This window comes from Erithacus rubecula (genome assembly GCF_903797595.1).
Source record: "Erithacus rubecula genome assembly, contig: scaffold_1155_arrow_ctg1, whole genome shotgun sequence".
Taxonomy (NCBI): Eukaryota; Metazoa; Chordata; class Aves; order Passeriformes; family Muscicapidae; genus Erithacus; species Erithacus rubecula.
The window spans coordinates 975-23,448 of record NW_027636251.1 but is presented as its reverse complement, the minus strand read 5'-3'; the positions used below and the strand labels follow the sequence as shown (position 1 = coordinate 23,448).

The 22,474-nt window shown below is 59.7% G+C and overlaps 1 protein-coding gene across 1 annotated transcript; it reads left to right on the top strand.

The window, feature by feature from the left end:
- Nucleotides 1–1,210: 1,210 nt before the first annotated feature.
- LOC306815324 (5-oxoprolinase-like) lies at nt 1,211–22,201 on the top strand (the record flags this gene model as incomplete). Its single annotated transcript, XM_079331907.1, has 17 exons — nt 1,211–1,334; nt 3,609–3,804; nt 4,032–4,197; nt 5,938–6,076; nt 6,692–6,759; nt 7,854–8,017; nt 8,054–8,170; nt 9,056–9,168; nt 9,971–10,141; nt 11,065–11,202; nt 12,925–13,063; nt 14,111–14,223; nt 16,135–16,286; nt 17,622–17,782; nt 19,445–19,546; nt 20,876–21,050; nt 22,017–22,201. Coding segments are annotated over 17 exons (2,423 nt in total), but the record flags the coding sequence as incomplete, so codon positions are not given.
- Nucleotides 22,202–22,474: the final 273 nt, after the last annotated feature.

The window sequence follows — 22,474 nt, the reverse complement described above, 5'->3', positions numbered from 1 at the left end:
GGCACTGCCATTGTCACCTGTGTGCCACTGCCATTGTCACCTCCCCAGGGTGGCACTGCCACTGTCACCTGTGTGATGGCACTGCCATTGTCACCTGTGTGTGGTGCCACTGCCATTGTCACCTGCCCAGGGTGGCACTGCCATTGTCACCTGTGTGTGGTGGCATTGCCTTTGTCACCTGTGTGGCACTGCCATTGTCACCTGTCCCATGGCACTGCCATTGTCACCTGTGTGTGGCACTGCCATTGTCACCTGCCCCTGGGTGACACCTGTCCCCAGGTAAAGGTGACACTGATGGTGGCACCTGGGGCAGGTGACACTCCTGGGTGTCTTTGGGACTCTGGGATTTGGAGTTTTTTGGGGTTTTTGGTTTTTGTTTTGTTTTGTTTTTGGGGGTTTTTGGCAGTTTGGGATTTTTTTTATTTTTTGGGGGGGTTGGGTTTGTATTTTTTTTGTTTATTTTTTTTTTGTTTTGGAGGTTTTTTTGCAGATTTTTGTTTTTTTAGGATTTTGGGGGGTTTTTTTTGTTTTTTGTATTTTGGGGGTTTTGGGGTTTTTTTTGGGATTTTTTTGGATATTTTTGGTTTTATGCATTTTTGGAGTTTTTGGGGTTTTGGGGGGTTTGGGGTTCTTTTTGGGATTTTGGGTATTTTGGTGTTTTGGGGTTTTTTTTTGGTTTTTTGGGGGTTTTTTTTGTTTGAGGGGGTTAATTTTTTGGGGTTTGGGGGGTTTTGGGGATTTTTGGAACTTTTGGTGCTTTGGGGGGTTTTGATGTTTTTTGGATTTTTGGGGTCTGAGGGTTTATGGGGTTTTTTGTGTTTTTTAGGGGTTTTTGGTGTGTTTGTGTTTTTGGGGTGACCCCTCTCTCCCCCAGGCTGCTCTGGGGTGACTCTGCTGGTTCCAATGGGGTTTATTTGGTTTATTTGGGTTTTTTTGTGGGTTTTTGTGGTTTTTGGGGGTTTTTTTGTAATTTTTTGCAGTTTTTTGGGGTTTTGGGGTTTTTTTTCGGTGTGTTTGTTTTTGGGGTGACCCCGCTGTCCCCCCAGGCTGCTCCGGGGTGACCTTGCTGGGGCAGTGGGGTTGTTTTGGGGGTTTTGGGGTTGTTTTTATGGGGTTTTTTGGGGTTTTTTTGTATTTTTTTGCAGTTTTTTGGGGTTTTTGGGGTTTTTTCGGTGTGTTTGTTTTTGGGGTGACTCCGCTGTCCCCCCAGGCTGCTCCGGGGTGACCCTGCTGGTGCAGAGGCCGCTGGACCTGGGGCGGCTCCGGGTGGATCTCGAGGGGCTCCTGGGGCGCGGCTTCCGCAGCCTGGGGGTGCTGCTGCTGCACAGCTACGCGTGAGTGGGGGGCTTGGGGGGGGTCTGGGGGGTCTGGGGGATCCCTAATCCCTGCTGCTGCTGCACAGCTACATGTGAGTGGGGGGGTCTGGGGGGTCTGGGGGGCTTGGGGGATCCCCAATCCCTGCTGCTGCTGCACAGCTACGCGTGAGTGGGGGGATTTGGGGGGGTCTGGGGGGGTCTGGGGGGGTTTGGAGGAGACTGGGGGGATCCCCAATCCCTGCTGCTGCTGCACGGCTACACGTGAGTGGGGGGCTTGGGGGGTCCTCGGGGGGTCTGGGGGGGTAACCAGAGCCTGCTGCTGCTGCACAGCTACACGTGAGTGACACTGGGGGGGATTTTGGGGGGATCTTGGGGGGCTTTTGGGGGGGTCCTGGGGGGGTTTGGAGGTCCCCAATCCCTGCTGCTGCTGCACAGCTATGCGTGAGTGGGGTGATTTTGGGGGGTCCTGGGGGGGTTTGGGGGTCCTCAAACCCTGCTGCTGCTGCACAGCTATGTGTGAGTGGGGGGATTTTGGGGGGTCCTGAGGGGATTGGGGGGTCCTGGGGAGGTCACCAGAGCCTGCTGCTGCTTCACAGCCACACCTGAGTAAAATTTGGGGGGTCCTGCAGGGATTTTGGAGGGTCCTGGGGGGTCTTCAATCCTTTCTGCTGCTGCACAGCTACACATGAGTGAAATGTGGGGTCTCAGGTATGAGTCAGGTGTGACACAGGTGGCACACAGGTGGCACACAGGTGATGCTCAGGTGACACTCAGGTGACACTCAGGTGATACTCAGGTGATACACAGGTGTGACACAGGTGTGACACTCAGGTGACACTCAGGTGACACACAGGTGGCCAGGACATGAGTAGCAGGTGGGATTTGGGGTCACACAGGTGACACTCAGGTGACACAGGTAACTCAGGTGTGACACTGAGGACAGAGATGACACCCTGGTGTCTCACAGGTGACATTCAGGTGACACAGATGACAGTCAGGCGTGTCACACAGGTGACACTCAGGTCACACAGGTGTGATTCAGGTGGCTCAGGTGTCACTCAGGTGTCACTCAGGTGACTCAGGTGACACTCAGGTGTCCCCAGGTGGCCAGTGCACGAGGAGCAGGTGGCGGCCCTGGAGCTGGGTTTCTCCCAGGTGTCACTCAGGTGTCACTCAGGTGTCTCTCAGGTGTCTCTCAGGTGACTCAGGTGACACTCAGGTGTCCCCAGGTGGCCGGTGCACGAGGAGCAGGTGGCGTCCCTGGCCCTGGAGCTGGGTTTCTCCCAGGTGTCACTCAGGTGTCACTCAGGTGTCACTCAGGTGTCACTCAGGTGTCACTCAGGTGTCACTCAGGTGTCACTCAGGTGTCACTCAGGTGTCTCAGGTGACTCAGGTGACTCAGGTAACACTCAGGTGTCCCCAGGTGGCCGGTGCACGAGGAGCAGGTGGCGTCCCTGGCCCTGGAGCTGGGTTTCTCCCAGGTGTCACTCAGGTGTCACTCAGGTGTCACTCAGGTGTCACTCAGGTGTCACTCAGGTGTATCACAGTCACTCAGGTGTCACTCAGGTGTCACTCAGGTGTCACTCAGGTGTATCACAGTCACTCAGGTGTCACTCAGGTGACACTCAGGTGTCACTCAGGTGTCACTCAGGTGTCACTCAGGTGACACTCAGGTGTCACTCAGGTGACTCAGGTGTCTCAGGTGATTCAGGTGACACTCAGGTGTCTCAGGTGACACTCAGGTGTCACTCAGGTGACTCAGGTGACACTCAGGTGTCTCAGGTGACACTCAGGTGTCACTCAGGTGACTCAGGTGACACTCAGGTGTCCCCAGGTGGCCGGTGCACGAGGAGCAGGTGGCGTCCCTGGCCCTGGAGCTGGGTTTCTCCCAGGTGTCACTCAGGTGTCACTCAGGTGTCCCTCAGGTGTCACTCAGGTGTCACTCAGGTGTCACTCAGGTGTCACTCAGGTGTCCCCAGGTGGCCGGTGCACGAGGAGCAGGTGGCGTCCCTGGCCCTGGAGCTGGGTTTCTCCCAGGTGTCACTCGGGTATCACTCAGGTGATTCAGGTGACTCTCAGGTGACACTCAGGTGTCCCCAGGTGGCCGGTGCACGAGGAGCAGGTGGCGTCCCTGGCCCTGGAGCTGGGTTTCTCCCAGGTGTCACTCAGGTGTCACTCAGGTGACACTCAGGTGACACTCAGGTGTCACTCAGGTGTCACTCAGGTGTCTCAGGTGATTCAGGTGTCTCAGGTGATTCAGGTGACTCTCAGGTGACACTCAGGTGTCCCCAGGTGGCCGGTGCACGAGGAGCAGGTGGCGTCCCTGGCCCTGGAGCTGGGTTTCTCCCAGGTGTCTCTGTCCTCGGGCGTGGCGCGCATGGCCCGGGCCGTGCCCCGCGGCCTCACCGCCTGCGTGGACGCTTACCTGAGCCCAGGTGTGCAGCGCTACCTGCGCAGCTTCTGCCAGGGCTTCCGGGACGGCCTCAAGGTGAGGGGGGCAAGGGGGGCTGGGACCCCAAATACCCCCGACCCAAACCCCCCAGGGGGTGCGGGTGCTGTTCATGGTGGGGGTCTCACGCCCCTCCCCCATCCCCCCAGGGGGTGCGGGTGCTGTTCACGGGGGTCTCACGCCCCTCCCCCATTCCCCATCCCCCAGGGGGTGCGGGTGCTGTTCACGGGGGTCTCACGCCCCTCCCCCATTCCCCATCCCCCCAGGGGGTGCGGGTGCTGTTCATGCGCTCGGACGGGGGTCTCACGCCCATGGCCAGTTTCGGGGGGTCCCGTGCCATCCTGTCGGGCCCGGCCGCAGGGGTTGTGGGCTACGCCAGGACCACCTTTGACCCCCGGGACGGGACCCCTGTCATCGGCTTCGACATGGGAGGTGAGGGGGGATGGGGGGGCCGGGGATTGGGGGTCCTGGGGGGTCCCCTGGGGATTTGGGATCTGGATTTGGGGGTCCTGGGGCGTCCCCTGGGGATTTGGGATCTGGATTTGGGGGTCCTGGGGGGTCCCGATGGGATTTGGGATCTGGATTTGGGGTCCCCTGGGGATTTGGGGGTCCTGGGGGGGGTCTCTCTGAGTTGGGGGGTCCCGCTGGGTTTGGGGGGTCCCGCTGGGTTTGGGATGGGGCTCTTTGGGGTCTGGACAGTTTTGGGGTCCAGCAGTTTTGGGGTCTGGGCAGTTTGGGGTCTCTAGGTTTCGAGGTTCAGTAGTTTTGGGGTTCAGCCTTGGGGGTCTGCAGGCACCTCGACTGACATCAGTCGCTGTGAGGGGGTTGGGGGTTCTGGTGGGTTTGGGGTCTCTATGTTTGGGGGTCTCTGGGTTTGGGGTCTCTATGTTTGGGGGTCTCTGGGTTTGGGGGTCTCTGGGTTTTGGGGGTCTCTCTGGGTTTTGGGGTCTCTCTGGGTTTGGGATGGGGCAGTTTTTGGTTCTCTGTGTTTGGGGTCTCTATGTTTGGGGTCTCTGTGTTTGGGGGTCTCTGGGTTTGGGGGTCTCTATGTTTTGGGGTCTCTGGGTTTTGGGGTCTCTCTGGGTTTGGGATGGGGTAGTTTTTGGTTCTCTGTGTTTGGGGTCTCTATGTTTGGGGTCTCTGTGTTTGGGGTTCATCCTTTGGGGTCTCCAGGCACCTCGATTGACGTCAGCCGCTGTCTGGGTTTTGGGGTCTCTGTGTTTGGGGGTCTCTGGGTTTGGGGTCTCTTTGTTTTGGGGTCTCTGCTTTGGGGTTCAGCAGTTTTGGGGTCTCTGTGTTTGGGGTCTCTGTGCTTTGGGGTTCAGCAGTTTTGGGGTCTCTGTGTTTGGGGGTCTCTGTGTTTGGGGTCTCTGTTTTGGGGTTCAGCAGTTTTGGGGTCTCTGTGTTTGGGGCCTCTGTGTTTGGGGGTCTCTGTGTTTGGGGTCTCTGTGTTTTGGGGTTCAGCAGTTTTGGGGTCTCTGTGTTTGGGGTTCAGCAGTTTTGGGGGTCTCTGTGTTTGGGGGTCTCTGTGTTTGGGGGTCTCTGTGTTTGGGGTCTCTGTGTTCGGGGGTCTCTCTGTTTGGGATCTCTGTTTTGGGGTTCAGCAGTTTTGGGGTCTCTGTGTTTGGGGTCTCTGTGTTTGGGGGTCTCTGTGTTTGGGGGTCTCTGTTTTGGGGTTCAGCAGTTTTGGGGGTCTCTGTGTTTGGGGGTCTCTGTGTTTGGGGTCTCTGTGTTTGGGGTTCAGCAGTTTTGGGGGTCTCTGTGTTTGGGGGTCTCTGTGTTTGGGGGTCTCTGTGTTTGGGGTCTCTGTGCTTTGGGGTTCAGCAGTTTTGGGGTCTCTGTGTTTGGGGGTCTCTGTGTTTGGGGTCTCTGTGCTTTGGGGTTCAGCAGTTTTGGGGGTCTCTGTGTTTGGGGGTCTCTGTGTTTGGGGTCTCTGTGTTTGGGGTTCAGCAGTTTTGGGGGTCTCTGTGTTTGGGGGTCTCTGTGTTTGGGGGTCTCTGTGTTTGGGGTCTCTGTGCTTTGGGGTTCAGCAGTTTTGGGGTCTCTGTGTTTGGGGGTCTCTGTGTTTGGGGTCTCTGTGCTTTGGGGTTCAGCAGTTTTGGGGGTCTCTGTGTTTGGGGGTCTCTGTGTTTGGGGTCTCTGTGTTTGGGGTTCATGCTGTGGGGTCCCCAGGCACCTCGACTGACGTCAGCCGCTTCGGGGGGCAGCTGGAGCACGTGTTCGAGGCCAGCACGGCCGGAGTGTCCATCCAGGCCCCGCAGCTGGACATCAACACCGTGGCCGCGGGGGGAGGCTCCCGGCTCTTCTTCAGGTGGGGGAGGGGCGGGGGGAGGCTCCCGGCTCTTCTTCAGGTGGGGGAGGGGCGGGGGGAGGGGCCTGTTGAGGTCCGGGTGTTCTCGTGTACTCTCCATGTTGCCTCGATGTCCCCCTGTCCCCCCGACGCCCAAATCCCAAAATCCCTGAATCCCAAGTCCCAAACCCCCAAAACCCCTCAAAATCCAAAACCTCCAAAACCCCAAAACTCAAAACCGCCCAAAACCCCAAAATTCCCAAAACTCTCCAAACCCCAAAACCCCAAAAAACCCAAAACCAAAAAAACCTCCAAAAACAGCAAAACCCCCAAAATCCCAAACTCCTCAGTTTCCCCTCAGTGTCCCCCCTGAAACTTTAAACCCCAAATCCCCCAACCCCCAAATCCCAAAATCCCACTAACCCCAAATCCCCGAATCCCAACCCCCCACAACCCCCAAAAATCCAAAACCCCCAAAACCTCTAAAAAACCCAAAACTCAAAACCACCAAAACGCCAAAAATAGAAAAACCAAAAAAACCCCAAATCCCTCAGTGTCCCCTCAGTGTCCCCTCAGTGTCCCCATTGTCCCCTCAGTGTCCCCTGTGTCCCCTCAGTGTCCCCATTGTCCCCTCAGGTCGGGTCTCTACGTTGTTGGTCCTGAATCTGCGGGGGCTCATCCGGGTCCGGCCTGTTACCGCAAGGGTGAGTGGGGACACACCTGTCACCTGTGTCACACCTGTGTGTCACTGTGTATGTCACCTGTGTCACCTGTGTGTCACCTGTGTTACCTGTGTCACTCTGTGTGTCACCTGTGCCACACCTGTGTCACCTGTGTCACTTGTGTTACCTGAGTGTTAGCTGTGTGTCATTGTGTTACCTGTGTCACCTGTGTCACCTCTGTGTCACCTGTGTCATTTGTGTCCTCGTGTCCCGTGTCCCTGACCCCCTGACTGTCCCCAATGTCCCCTGTCTGTCCCCAGGGGGTCCCCTGGCTGTCCCCTGACTGTCCCCAATGTCCCGACTGTCCCCAGTGTCTCCTGTCTGTCCCCAGAGGGTCCCCTGGCTGTCCCCTGACTGTCTCCTGGCTGTCCCCTGACTGTCCCCAATGTCCCCTGCTGTCCCCAGGGGGTCCCCTGGCTGTCCCCTGACTGTCCCCAGTGTCCCCTGACTGCCCCCAGTGTCCCCTGTCTGTCCCCAGGGGATCCCCTGGCTGTCCCCTGACTGTCCCCAGTGTCCCCTGTCTGTCCCCAGGGGATCCCCTGGCTGTCCCCTGACTGTCCCCAATGTCCCCTGACTGTCCCCAGGGGATCCCCTGGCTGTCCCCTGACTGTCCCCAGTGTCCCCTGTCTGTCCCCAGGGGATGCCCTGGCTGTCCCCTGACTGTCCCCAGTGTCCCCTGACTGTCCTCAGTGTCCCCTGTCTGTCCCCAGGGGGTCCCCTGGCTGTCCCCTGACTGTCCCCAGTGTCCCCTGACTGTCCTCAGTGTCCCCTGTCTGTCCCCAGGGGGTCCCCTGGCTGTCCCCTGACTGTCCCCAGTGTCCCCTGACTGTCCCCAGTGTCCCCTGTCTGTCCCCAGGGGATCCCCTGGCTGTCCCCTGACTGTCCCCAGTGTCCCCTGCTGTCCCCAGGGGATCCCCTGGCTGTCCCCTGACTGTCCCCAGTGTCCCCTGCTGTCCCCAGGGGATCCCCTGGCTGTCCCCTGACTGTCCCCAGTGTCCCCTGTCTGTCCCCAGAGGATCCCCTGGCTGTCCCCTGACTGTCCCCAATGTCCCCTGACTGTCCCCTGCTGTCCCCAGGGGGTCCCCTGACTGTCACCGACGCTAACCTGGTTCTGGGCCGGCTGCTCCCGGATTTCTTCCCGCGGATTTTCGGTCCGGCGGAGGACGAGCCGCTGTGCCGCGCCACGGCCGAGGCGGCGTTCCGGGAGCTGGCCAGGGACATCGCCCGCTTCCGGAGCGCTGGGGACACCGGGGACACGGCTGGGGACACCGGGGACACCGCTGGGGACACTGCTGGGGACACCGGGGAGCCGCTCTCGGTGGAGGAGGTGGCGCTGGGGTTCATCCGCGTGGCCAACGAGGCCATGTGCCGGCCCATCCGCGCCCTGACACAGGTGGGCACCTGTGTGACCTGAGTGTCACCTGAGTGTCACCTGTGTCACCTGAGTGTCACCTGGGACACCTGTGTGTCACCTGAGTCACCTGAGTGTCAGCTGTGTCACCTCTGTCACCTGAGTGTCACCTGGGTGTCACCTGTGGCACCTGTCACCTGTGACACCTGAGTGTCATCTGTATGTTACCTGTGTGTCACCTGTGTCACCTGAGTGTCATCTGGGTGTCACCTGTGTCATCTGAGTGTCACCTGTGTCATCTGAGTGTCACCTGGGTGTCACTTGTGCCACCTGTGGCACCTGTCACCTGTGTCACCTGAGTGTTACCTGTGTGTAACCTGCCACCTGTGTGTCACCTGTGACACCTGTCACCTGGGACAGCTGTGACACCTGAGTGTCATCTGTGTGTCACCTGTGACACCTGTCACCTGGGACAGCTGTGGCACCTGTGGCACCTGAGTGTCACCTGTGTCACCTGTGTCACCTGAGTGTCATCTGTGACACCTGTCACCTGTGTCACCTGTGTCACCTGTGTGTTACCTGTGTGTCACCTATCATCTGTGTCTCACCTGTGTGTCATCTGAGTGTCACCTGGGTGTCACCTGTGGCACCTGTCACACCTGAGTGTCATCTGTATGTTACCTGTGCCACCTGTTTGTCACCTGTGTGTCACCTGTGTCACCTGTGTCATCTGCATGTCACTTGTGTCACATGGATGTTATCTGAGTCTCCTTGTTTCATCTGTGTTGCCTGTGTGACTGAGTGTCCCTGCTGTCCCTGCTGTCCCTGCTGTACCTGTCCCTGTCCCTGCTGTCCCTGTCCCTGCTGTCCCTGTCCCTGCTGTCCCTGCTGTCCCTAATGTCACTGTCCCTGTCCCTGCTGTCCCAGGCTCGGGGTCACGACGCCTCCCGGCACATCCTGGCGAGTTTTGGTGGCGCGGGCGGGCAGCACGCATGTGCCATCGCCCGGGCACTGGGCATGGCCCGGGTCATCGTGCACAGGTGAGACTGGGGGGGACTGGGGGGGTCACTGGGGGGTTTGGGGGGGTCACTGGGGGGTTTGGGGGGGTCACTGGGGGGTCACTGGGGGGTTTGGGGGGGTCACACGCGTGTGCCATCGCCAGGGCACTGGGCATGGCCCGGGTCATCGTGCACAGGTGGGTGAGGGGGGGACTGGGGGGTCCCTGGGGGGTCCCTGGGGGGACTGGGGGTTCTCTGGGGTGTTTGGGAGGTCCCTGGAATGGGACACAGGGAGTTTAGGTGTTCCCGGGGGGCTTTGGGGCATCCTTGGGGGATTTGGGGGTCCCTGGGGGGTTTTTGAGGGTCCCTGGCAGTGTTGGTGGTTTTGGCACACGGTGGGTGTCCCCAAGTGGGTGATAGACATGTCCTGAGGGTGTCTTTGGCTGTCCCTCGATGTCCCCACAATGTCCCCTCATGTCCCCTCAGTGTCCCATGATGTCCCCGGTGTCCCCAGGCACAGCGGGCTGGGGCTGTCCCAGGACTGTCCCCTCGGTGTCCCCAGTGTCCTCAATGTCCCCAGTGTCCCCTCCCTGTCCCCAGGCACAGCGGGCTGCTGTCGGCGCTGGGTCTGTCACTGTCCCCAATGTCCCCGGTGTCCCCAGTGTCCCCAGTGTCCCCTCCCTGTCCCCAGGCACAGCGGGCTGCTGTCGGCGCTGGGTCTGGCAGTGTCCCCAGTGTCCCCAATGTCCCCAATGTCCTCACTGTCCCCAGGCACAGCGGGCTGCTGTCGGCGCTGGGTCTGGCAGTGTCCCCAGTGTCCCCAGTGTCCCCTCCCTGTCCCCAGGCACAGCGGGCTGCTGTCGGCGCTGGGTCTGGCTCTGGCCGATGTCGTGCACGAGGAGCAGGAGCCGTGCGCGCTCCCGTACGAGCCCGGCGCGTTCCCGCAGCTGCAGCGGCGCCTGAGCGAGCTCGAGCGGCGCTGCCGGGACGCGCTGCGGGAGCAGGGCTTCGGCGAGTGAGTGCGCCACTGTCGCGACAGCGGCGACAAAGCGGCGACAGCGGCGATTGGGAGCGATTGGGAGCGATAGCAGAGATGGGGCGGGGGTGGGGTGGGAGGGAGAGCCGGGCGGGGCGGGACGGGGACAGCGGCGATATAGCGGCGACAGCGGCGATTAGGAGCGATAGGAAGCGATGGGAGCGATAGCAGCGATAGCGGCGACAGCGGCGATTGGGAGCGATAGTCGCGATAGCAGAGATAGGGGCGGGGGAGGGACGGGAAGGAGAGCCGGGCGGGGCGGGACGGGGACAGCGGCCACAGTGGCGACAGTGGCGATAGGGAGTGATAGCAGCGATAGGGACGATAGTAGCGAGAGCAGCGATAGGGGTGATAGTGGCGATAGCAGCGATAATCGCGGGGGAGGGGCGGGAGGGAGAGCCGGGTGGGACGGGGACAGGGGACAGCGGGACTGGGACAGGGGACACTGGGGGATGGGGACTGGGGACAGCAGGGACACGTGGACAGGGTGGCTCGGTGATGGTGACACGGGGACAGGGTGACACTAGGGACGCGGTGGCACAGTGACACAGTGACTCTGAAGACAGGGTGGCAGGATGACAGTGTGACACGATGGCAGTGACGTGATGTGGTGGCAGGATGATGCAGTGATGGTGACACTGGGGCAGGGTGACATGGTGACACAGTGACACACAGACACAGTGACAGTGACACAGTGACACAGTGACAGTGACACAGTGACACAGTGACACAGTGACACAGTGACAGTGACACAGTGACAGTGACACAGTGACAGTGACACAGTGACACAGTGACACAGTGACAGTGACACAGTGACAGTGACACAGTGACAATGACACAGTGACACAGTGACAGTGACACAGTGACACAGTGCCAGTGGCGGTGTCACCCCGTGTCCCCAGCGAGCAGATTGTCACCGAGCCGTTCCTGCACATGCGCTACGAGGGCACGGACGGGGCGCTGATGGTGTCACCGCAGGGACACCCGGCACACCCCGGCTCCTGCCCCGCCGGGGACTTCCTGGCCGCCTTCACCCAGCGGTGAGTGACAGCGGGACGGGGGACACCGGGACAGCGGGGCAGGGGACAGGGGGACAGTGGGACAGAGGGACGGGGGACAGGGGGACAGTGGGGGGACACCGGGACAGAGGGACGAGGGGGGGCACCGGGGGACACTGACAATGCTGGACAGGGTGACAGTGGGGACACTGTGACAGCAGGGGGGACACCGGGACACAGAGGGACACTGTGACACCAGGGGACGAAAGCGGGGCGACACTGTGTCCCAGTCCCAATCCCAGTCCCAATCCCAGTCCCAATCCCAGTCCCAATCCCAATCCCAATCCCAGTCCCAATCCCAGTCCCAATCCCAGTCCCAATCCCAGTCCCAATCCCAGTCCCAATCCCAATCCCAATCCCAGTCCCAATCTCAATCCCAGTCCCAATCCCAATCCCAGTCCCAATCCCAATCTCAATCCCAGTCCCAGTCCCAATCCCAATCCCAGTCCCAATCCCAATCTCAATCCCAGTCCCAATCCCAGTCCCAATCCCAATCCCAGTCCCAATCCCAATCCCAATCTCAATCCCAGTCCCAGTCCCAATCCCAATCCCATTCCCAATCCCAGTCCCAATTCCAGTCCCAATCCCAATCTCAATCCCAGTCCCAGTCCCAATCCCAATCCCAGTCCCAATCCCAATCCCAATCCCAATCCCAATTCCAGTCCCAATCCCAGTCCCAATCCCAGTCCCAATCCCAATCCCAATCCCAGTCCCAGTCCCAATCCCAATCCCAGTCCCAATCCAATCCCAGTCCCAATCCCATCCCAATCCCAGTCCCAGTCCCAATCCCAATCCCAATCCCAGTCCCAATCCCAGTCCCAGTCCCAGTCCCAATCCCAATCCCATTCCAGTCCCAGTCCCAATCCAATCCCAGTCCCACTCCTAATCCCAATCCCAGTCCAATCCCAATCCCAGTCCCATCCCAATCCCAATCCCAGTCCCAATCTCAGTCCCAATCCCAATCTCAATCCCAGTCCCAATCCCAGTCCCAATCCCAGTCCCAATCCCAATCTCAATCCCAGTCCCAGTTCCAATCCCAATCCCAGTCCCAATCCCAGTCCCAGTCCCAATCTCAATCCCAGTCCCAGTCCCAGTCCCAATCCCAATCCCAGTCCCAATCCCAATCCCAATCCCAGTCCCAATCCCAATCCCAGTCCCAGTCCCAGTCCCAATCCCAATCCCAATCCCAGTCCCAGTCCCAATCCCAATCCCAATCCCAGTCCCAGTCCCAGTCCCAGTCCCAGTCCCAGTCCCAATCCCAATCCCAATCCCAATCCCAATCCCAGTCCCAATCCCAATCCCAATCCCAATCCCAGTCCCAGTCCCAATCCCAATCCCTGTCCCAGTCCCAGTCCCAATCCCAATCCCAATCCCAATCCCAATCCCAATCCCAGTCCCAGTCCCAGTCCCAATCCCAATCCCAATCCCAATCCCAATCCCAGTCCCAGTCCCAATCCCAATCCCAATCCCAGTCCCACTCCCAGTCCCATCATGGTTCACCCCCCAAACCCTCCCCCTGATATTTGTGTCCCTCCCCATGACCCCCCCATAATTCGGGGTCTCCCCCTCCCCCAGGTACCATCAGGAGTTTGAGGTTCCCCCCCATGACCCCCCCCCCCCAATATTTGGGTCCCCCCCCCAATATTTGGGTCCTCCCCCCATATTTGTGTCCCCCCCCTCACTCGCCCCTCCCCCGCTCCCCAGGTACCGTCAGGAGTTCGGGTTCGAGCTGCCGGGCCGGGCCGTGCTCGTGGACGATCTGCGGGTTCGGGGCCTGGGCAGAACCGACCCCGCCCCCGAACCACGGCTGGAGGAGGGGGAGGGGAGACCCCGGCCCGAGAGGGTGAGGGGGGAGGGGAACGGGGGAGGGGCTGGAGGGACCTGGGGGTGACCCCAGGGTGACCCGGAAATGACCCAAAGTGACCCTGGGATGACCTTAAAAATGACCGGAAGTGACCCAGGGGTGACAGAAGGGTGACCTGGAAGTGACAGGAAATGACCCGGAAGCAACCCTTGGATGACCCGGAAGTGACCGAGGGTGACCTTAAATGACAGGAAGTGACTCTGGGATATCCTAAAAAAGTGACCGGAAGTGACTCACGTGACCCGGAAGTGACCCAGACGTGACCCGGAAGTGGCTGTGAATTATGTGGGAAATGATTGGAAGCCACCAGACATGACTCAAGGGTGACCCGGAAGTGACTCCAGAATGACCCGGAAGTGACTGAAACTGACCCGGAAGTATCCGGAAGTGACCCCGAGGTTGCCTGAAAGTAACAGGAAGTGACCTGGGGATAACCCGGAAGTGACCAGGAAATGTCAGGGAGTGACCCGGGGTGACCCGGAAGTGACCGTAGGGTAACCCGGAAGTGACTGGAGGGTAACCAGGAAGTGTCAGGAAGTGACCCTTAGATGACCAGAAAATGGCCAAAAATGGCCGGAAGTGACCTGGATGTGACAGGAAGCGACTCTTGGATGACCTGGAAGTGACCGGCCATGACCCAAGGGTGAACCGGAAGTGACCAATATGTGACCGGAAGTGCCCGGAAGTGACAACGGGATGACCCAAAAATGACCAGGAAGTGACAATGTGATGACAGAAAGTGACTCAAAAGCTACCGGAAGTGACAGTGACATGACCCGGAAATGATCAGGAGTACCCGGAAGTATCCCCGGGATAACCCGGAAGTGACAATGGCAGGACCCCAAAATGACCGGGAATACCCGGAAGTGGCTCTGGAATGACCCGAAAGTGACCGCGAGTGACTGTGTGTGACCCGGAAGTGACAGTGTGTGACCCGGAAGTGACAGTGGCATGACCCGGAAATGACTGGGAATTCCCGGAAGTGTTCCTGGGATGACCCGGAAGTGACCGGAAGTGCCCCCGCAGGTGACCCGCTGCTATTTCGAGGGCGGCTACCGGGACACGCCCGTGTTCCTGCTGGGGGATCTGCGCAGCGGCCACGCCCTGCCCGGCCCCGCCCTCATCATCGACACCAACAGGTGGGGGAGGGGCTGGGGAGGGGGAGGGGTGACCCCGGGGGAGTTTTGGGGGGGTCCCTGATGGAACTTTTGTGACCCCCAATGGTGTTTTTGGGGACCCCAATGACATTTTAGGGACCCTAGGGAGATTTTTTGGGATCCCCGGGAGATTTTTGGGACCCCCCAATGAGATTTTGGGGACCCCCACGTGATTTTTAGGGACCCCAAAGATGCTTTTGGGACCCCTAAAGGTGTTTTTGGGACCCCCAAAGGTGCTTTTGGGACCCCAGTGCTATTTTTAGGCACCCCAATAATATTTTGGGAACCCAATGAGATTTTTAGGGATCACACAGTGAGATTTTTGGGGACCCCCAGTGAGATTTTTGGGGACCTCAATGAGATTTTTGGGGACCCCCAGTGAGATTTTTGGGGACCCCCAGTGAGATTTTTGGGGACCCCCAGTGAGATTTTTTGGGGACCTCCAGTGAGATTTTTGGGGACCCCCAGTGAGATTTTTGGGGACCTCAATGAGATTTTTGGGGACCCCCAGTGAGATTTTTGGGGACCTCAATGAGATTTTTGGGGACCCCCAGTGAGATTTTTGGGGACCCCCAGTGAGATTTTTTGGGGACCCCCAGTGAGATTTTTGGGGACCCCCAGTGAGATTTTTTGGGGACCTCCAGTGAGATTTTTGGGGACCCCCAGTGAGATTTTTGGGGACCCCCAGTGAGATTTTTTGGGGACCTCAATGAGATTTTTGGGGACCCCAGGGAGGGTTTGGGGACCCCAAAACTCCCGTGAAGAGCCCAGGAAGCCCCTGGGACCCCCCAGGCCGTGGTGGGAGGAGCTTGGGGGGACCCCGGGGAGATTTTTGGGATCCCCAATGACACTTTTGGGGACCCCAATGATATTTTGGGGTCTCTCAGTGACATTTTAGGGACCCCAGGGATATTTTGTGGTCCCCCATGAGATTTTTGGGGTCCCTGGGGAGGTTTTAGGGACCCCAATGGCGTTTTGGGGTCTCTCAGTGCTATTTTGGGGTCCCCAATGATATTTTGGGGTCCCTGATGCCATTTTAGGGTACCCTAATGATATTTTAGGGTACCCCAATGCCATTTAGGGGTCCCCAATCCCATTTTGGGGTCCCTGATGGCATTTTTGGGGTCCCAGCACCGTCCTGGTGGAGCCGGGCTGTGTGACCCCTGTGACATTTTTTGGGGTCCCCAATGATATTTTAGCATACCCCACTGGTATTTTGGGGTCCCCAATGCCATTTTTGGGGCCCCTGATGCCATTTTTGGGGTTTCCAATGCCATTTTTGGGGTCTCTCAATGATATTTTTGGGGTCCCCAGCACCGTCCTGGTGGAGCCGGGCTGCGTGGCCCCAGTGACCCCAGTGACATTTAGGGTTCCCCAATCACATTTTGGGGTCTCTCAGTGATACTTTGGGGTCCCCAATCACATTTTGGGGTCTCTCAATGACGTTTTTGGGGTCCCCAGCACCGTCCTGGTGGAGCCGGGCTGCGTGGCCTCGGTGACCCCAGTGACATTTAGGGTACCCCAGTGATATTTAGGGTACCCCAGTGATATTTTAGGGTACCCTAGTGCTATTTTGGGGTCTCTCAATGGTGTTTTTGGGGTCCCCAGCACCGTCCTGGTGGAGCCGGGCTGCGTGACCCCAGTGACATTTAGGGTTCCCCAATCACATTTTGGGGTCTCTCAGTGATACTTTGGGGTCCCCAATCACATTTTGGGGTCTCTCAATGACGTTTTTGGGGTCCCCAGCACCGTCCTGGTGGAGCCGGGCTGTGTGACCCCAGTGACCCCAGTGACATTTAGGGTACCCCAGTGATATTTAGGGTACCCCAGTGATATTTTAGGGTACCCTAGTGCTATTTTGGGGTCTCTCAATGGTGTTTTTTGGGTCCCCAGCACCGTTCTGGTGGAGCCGGGCTGCGTGGCCTCGGTGACGCCGCTCGGGGCCCTGAGCATCGCGGTGGGGGAGGGGCCGCGGCGGGAGCTGGGGGAGGGGCTGGACCCGGTGCAGCTCTCCATCTTCTCCCACCGCTTCATGAGCATCGCAGGTGGGGGGCTGGGGGGCCGGGGGGGCGGCTGGGGCGGTCCTGGGTGGTCCTGGAGGGGTTTGGGGAGAGGTTTTGGGGGGTCCTGGAGGGGTTTGGGGGGGTTTGGGGGGGGTTGGGGGGGTCCTGGAGGGGTTTGGGGAGAGGTTTGGGGGGGGTTGGGGGGGTCCTGGGAGGGTTTGGGGAGAGGTTTGGGGGGGGTTGGGGGGGTCCTGGGAGGGTATGGGGGGGGTCCTGGGGGGAACTCAGGGTGCTTTGGGGGGGTTTGGGGGGGATTCTGGGGAGGGTTTGGGGGGGTCCTGCGGGTTCCTGGGGGGGTCCTGGGGGGTCCTGGGGTGTTTGAGGGGGCTTGGGGGGGGGGGTCCTGGGGGTATTTGGGGGGGTCCCCGGGGGGAATTTGAGGGAATTCTGGGGATTCCTGGGAGGGTTTTGGGGGAATCTTGGGGAGGCTGGGGGGTCCTGGGGGGTCTTGGGAGGGTTTGGGGGGGATGGTGTTGGGGGGGTTCTTGGTGGAACTCGGGGTGGTTTGGGGGGGTCCTGGGGGGTCCTGGGGTGTCCAGGGGTGTCCCGGGGGTCTCTGTGAGTTCTCCCGGGCTCCCCCCATTTTCGGGGGGTTCCCCTCGTTTTTGGGGTCTCCCCTCCCCATTTTTGGGGGTCCCAGCCCCGTTTTTGGGGTCCCCCCGAGCGTGCCCTGCCCCCCCCCGCAGAGCAGATGGGGCGGTCCCGCGGGGTCCCGGGGGTCTCTGTGAGTTCTCCCGGGTTCCCCCCATTTTCGGGGTGTTCCCCCCATTTTCGGGGTGTTCCCCCCATTTTTGGGGTTCCCTCCCCGATTTTGGGGTCCCCCGAGCGTGCCGTGCCCCCGCAGAGCAGATGGAGGATCCCGGGGGTCTCTGGTTGGTTCAGGGGCGGTCCCGGGGGTCTCAGGGGAGGTTCCCGGGTTCCCCCCATTTTCGGGGTGTTCCCCCCATTTTTGGGGGTCCCTTCCCCGTTTTTGGGGGTCCCCCGAGCGTGCCCTGCCCCCGCAGAGCAGACGGGGCGGTCCCGGGGGTCACTGGGCGGTCCCGGGGGTCTCTGGTTGGGTCAGGGGCGGTCCCGGGGGTCTCAGGGGAAGTTCCCGGGTCCCCCCCATTTTGGGGGTCCCCTCCCCGTTTTTGGGGTCCCCCGAGCGTGCCCTGCCCCCCCCGCAGAGCAGATGGAGGATCCTGGGGGTCCCGGGGGTCTCTGGTTGGTTCAGGGGCGGTCCCGGGGGTCTCAGGGGAGGTTCCCGGACTCCTCCCATTTTGGGGGTCCCCTCCCCGTTTTTGGGGTCCCCCCGAGCGTGCCCTGCCCCCCCCGCAGAGCAGATGGGGCGCACCCTGCAGCGCACCGCCATCTCCACCAACATCAAGGAGCGCCTCGACTTCTCCTGCGCCCTGTTCGGCCCGGGGGGGGGGCTGGTGTCCAACGCCCCCCACATCCCCGTGCACCTGGGCGCCATGCAGGAGGCCGTGCAGTTCCAGGTCAGGGGATTTGGGGGGTCCCAGGGGGATTTGGGGGGTCCTGGAGGGGTTTGGGTGGGGTCCTAAGGGGATTTCAGGGGTGTCTCAGGGGGATTTGGGGAAGTTTTGGGGGGGGATTTGGGGGGTTCCAGGGAATTTTAGGGGGTAGCAGGGGGATCTCAGGAGGGTCTCAGGGGGTTTTGGGGGGTCCCAGGGCGGTTTGGGGGTCCCGGGGGGGGCTGGTGTCCAACGCCCCCCACATCCCCGTGCACCTGAGTGCCGAGCAAGGAATGGACAGCTCCAGGTGAGGGGATTTGGGGGGGATTTGGGGGGTCCTGGGGAGGTTTGGGGGGGGATTTGGGGGATCCCAGGGGGGGATTTGGGGGGGTTTGGAGGCATTTGTGGGGTCACAGGGGAATTTGGGGGGTCCTAGGGAGATCCCAAGGGAGTCTCGGGGATTTGGGGGACTCCTGGGGGAGTTTGGGGGGTCCTAGGGAGGATCTCAGGGGTGCCTTAGGGGGATTTGGGGGGGTCCTGGGGGATTTGGGGAGGTCCTGGGGGGGTCTTAGGGGGGGTCCTATGGGGATTTCAGGGGGATATCAGGGGGATTTGGGCGGGATTTGGGGGGGGGGTTTGGGGACTCAGGAGGATTTGGGGGATCCTAGGGGGGTCCCAGGGGGATCTCAGGGGGGTCTCAGAGGGATTTGGGGAGGTTTAGGGGGGGATTTGGGGGGTCCCAGGGGGGTCTTAGTGGGGTCCTATGGGGATTTCAGAGGGATTTGGGGAGGTTTTGGGGGGGATTTGGGGGGTTCCAGGGAGTTTTAGGGGGTCCCAGGGGGATTTGGGGAGTCCCAGGGGGGTCTCGGGGGGTCTCAGGGGGTTCCAGGGCCGTGCAGGTGAAGGGATTTGGGGACTCCTGGGGGGATTTGGGGGGGTCCCAGGGGGGGTTTGGGTGGGGTCCTAGGCGGGTCTCAGGGGGATTTGGGGAGGTTTTGGGTGGGATTTGGGGGGGTCCCAGGCAGTTTTAGGGGGTCCCAGTGGGATTTGGGGGGTCTCAGGGGGGTCTCAGAAGGGTCCCAAGGGGGTTTTTGGGGGTTTGGGAGGTCCTAGAGCCATCTCGGGGGGGGGGAGTCTCAGGGGGTTTTGGGGGGATTTGGGACGTTTGGGGGGTCTCAGGAGGATTTGGGGGGTCCTGGGGGGGGGGGGTGGGGGGATTTTGTGGGATTTTGGGATGTTTTTGGGATATTTTGGGTGGTTATTATGGGATGTTTTTGGGATATTTTGGGTTATTTTGGGATATTATTGGGATATTTTGGGTTATTTGGGGTATTTTGGGTTATTTTGGCCCCACTGCGATTTCGGGGTTATTTTGGGTTATTTTGGGCATTTTTTGGTTATTTTGGGATATTTTGGATATATTTTGGATGTTGTGGGGTATTTTGGTCCCGCTGTGGTTTCAGGGATATTTTGGGGTATTTTGGGATATTTTGGGTTATTTTGGGTTATTTTGGGTATTTTTGGTCCTGCTGTGATTTCGGGGATATTTTGGGATATTTTGGGTGTTTTTGGCCCCGCTGTGATTTCGGGGATATTTTGGGTTATTTTGGGATATTTTGGGATATTTTGGGATATTTTGGGTGTTTTTGGCCCCGCTGTGATTTGGGGTCTCTGCCCCTCCCCCAGATCCGTAACCTGGGCCCGGAGCTGCGCGAGGGTGACGTCATCCTGAGCAACCACCCCCGGGCGGGGGGCAGCCACCTGCCCGACCTGACCGTCATCACACCTGTGAGCACACCTGGGGCACCTGGGCATACACCTGGGACACCTGGGACACCTGGGGATACACCTGGGATACACCTGAGACACCTGGGCATACACCTGGGACACCTGGGGACAGCTGAGATACACCTGGGGATACACCTGGGACACCTGGGGATACCCCTGGGGACACCTGGGAGCACCTGGGGGCACCTGGGGATACACCTGGGACACCTGGGGATACACCTGAGACACCTGGGGATACACCTGGGGCACCTGGGGATACACCTGGGGACACCTGGGGACAGCTGAGATACACCTGGGATACACATGGGGGGGCCTGGGGACACCTGGGGATACCTGGGGGCACCTGGGATATACCTGGGATACACGTGGGGGCACCTGAGATACACCTGGAACACCTGAGATACACCTGGGATATACCTGAGATGTACCTGGGGATACCTGGGTCTACCTGGGGGCACCTAGGATATACCTGGGATATACCTGGGGGCACCTGGGGCACCTGGGGACAGCTGAGATACACCTGGGGGGACCTGAAATACACCTGGGACACCTGAGATACACCTGGGATATACCTGAGATACACCTGGGATATTCCTGAGATACACCTGAGATATTCCTGAGATACACCTGGGGGCACCTGGGCACAGCTGGGCAGACTTGGAACATCTCTGTCCCCCCAAACTCTTCTGTCCCCATTCTCACCTGTCCCAGGTGTTCTGTCCCTCACCTGTCCCAGATGTTTCTCACCTGTCCCAGCCGTTCTGTCCCTCACCTGTGCAGGTGTTCTGTCCCTCATCTGTCCCAGCCGTTCTCTCTCCCATTCTCACCTGCCCAGCCGTTCTGTCCCTCACCTGCCCAGCCATTCCCATTCTCACCTGTCCCAGGTGTTCTGTCCCTCACCTGTCCCAGGTGTCTCTCACCTGTCCCAGCCGTTCCCATTCTCACCTGTCCCAGGTGTCCTGTCCCAGCCATTCCCATTCTCACCTGTCCCAGGTGTCTCTCACCTGTCCCAGCCGTTCCCATTCTCACCTGTCCCAGGTGTCCTGTCCCAGCCGTTCCCATTCTCACCTGTCCCAGGTGTCTCTCACCTGTCCCAGCCGTTCCCATTCTCACCTGTCCCAGGTGTCCTGTCCCAGCCATTCCCATTCTCACCTGTCCCAGGTGTCTCTCACCTGTCCCAGCCGTTCCCATTCTCACCTGTCCCAGGTGTCCTGTCCCAGCCATTCCCATTCTCACCTGTCCCAGGTGTCCTGTCCCAGCCGTTCCCATTCTCACCTGTCCCAGGTGTCTCTCACCTGTCCCAGCCGTTCCCATTCTCACCTGTCGCAGGTGTTCTGGCCGGGCGAGGCGCGGCCCGTGTTCTTCGTGGCCAGCAGGGGGCACCACGCGGACGTTGGGGGCAGCGCTCCCGGCTCGATGCCGCCGCACTCGCGCAGCCTCAGCCACGAGGGGGCGGCGTTCGTGTCCTTCAAACTGGTGACACAGGGACAGTTCCAGGAGCGCGGTGAGGGGGGACAGGGGGAGGGGGGACGGGGGGAACGTTGGGGGTTGGGGACATTGGGAGACAGTAGGGACATTGGGGATATTGGGGATATTGGGGGACATTGAGGGATTTAGGGACATTGGGGGATTGGGGGACATTGGGGACACTGGGGACATTGGGGGACATTGGGGACACTGGGGACATTGGGGACGTTGGGGACATTGGGAACATTGGAGGATTGGGGACATTGGGGACACTGAGGACATTGGGGGACATTGGGGACACAGGGGACATTGGGGGACATTGGGGGACATTGGGGACATTGGGAGACAGTAGGGACATTGGGGATATTGGGGATATTGGGGGACATTGGGGGACATTGGGGACATTGGAGGATTGGGGACATTGGGGACACTGAGGACATTGGGGGACATTGGGGGACATTGGGGACAGTGGGGACATTGAGAGGACTGGGGACAGTGGGGAAATTAGGGACACTTGAGACATTGGGGGCACTGGGGACATTGAGGACATTGGGGGATTGGGGACATTGGGGGATTGGGTACATTGGGGACAGGGTGAGGGGCAGGGACAGGGGACAGGAGGGATTGGGGGAATTGGGGACATTGGGGATGTTGGGGACAGTGGGGTAATTGGGGACACTTGAGAACACTGGGGACATTGGGGACACTGAGGACATTTGGGACATTGGGGGACACAGGGGACATTGGGGGACATTGGGGGCACATTGGGGGACATTGAGGCGACATTGGGGACAGTGGGGGACAGTGGGGGACAGTGGGGACATTGAGAGGATTGGGGACATTGGAGACATTGGGGGAACATTGGGGACATTGGGGAATATTTGGGACAGTGAGGACATTGGGGACATTAAGGGGATTGGGGACACTGGGGACATTGGGGACAGCAGAAATGTGGCAGGCACATGATGTGGCTCTCTCCCCCCTGTCCCTGTCCCTGTCCCAGCGGTGACAGAGGCTCTGCTGGCTCCCGGCTCCGTTCCCGGCTGTTCGGGGACGCGCAACCTGCGCGACAACCTGGCGGATCTGCGGGCGCAGGTGGCGGCCAACCGGAAAGGGATCGGGCTGGTGCGGGAGCTGATCGCCGAGCACGGGCTGCGGGCGGTGCAGGCCTACATGGGATACGTGCAGGTATCCCAAAATATCCCAAAATTATCCCAAAATAGCCCAAAATAGCCCAAAATAGCCCAAAAAACAATCACAGAAACACCCCAAACCCCCCCAGGCTGATCGCCGAGCACGGGCTGCGGGCGGTGCAGGCCTACATGGGATACGTGCAGGTATCCTAAAATATCCCAAAAATATCCCAAAATAGCCCAAAAAATACCCCAAAGACAGCCCGAAACCACCTCAAAGATACCCCCAAAACCAACCAAAAAGCCAACCAAAAAACAGCCCCCAAAA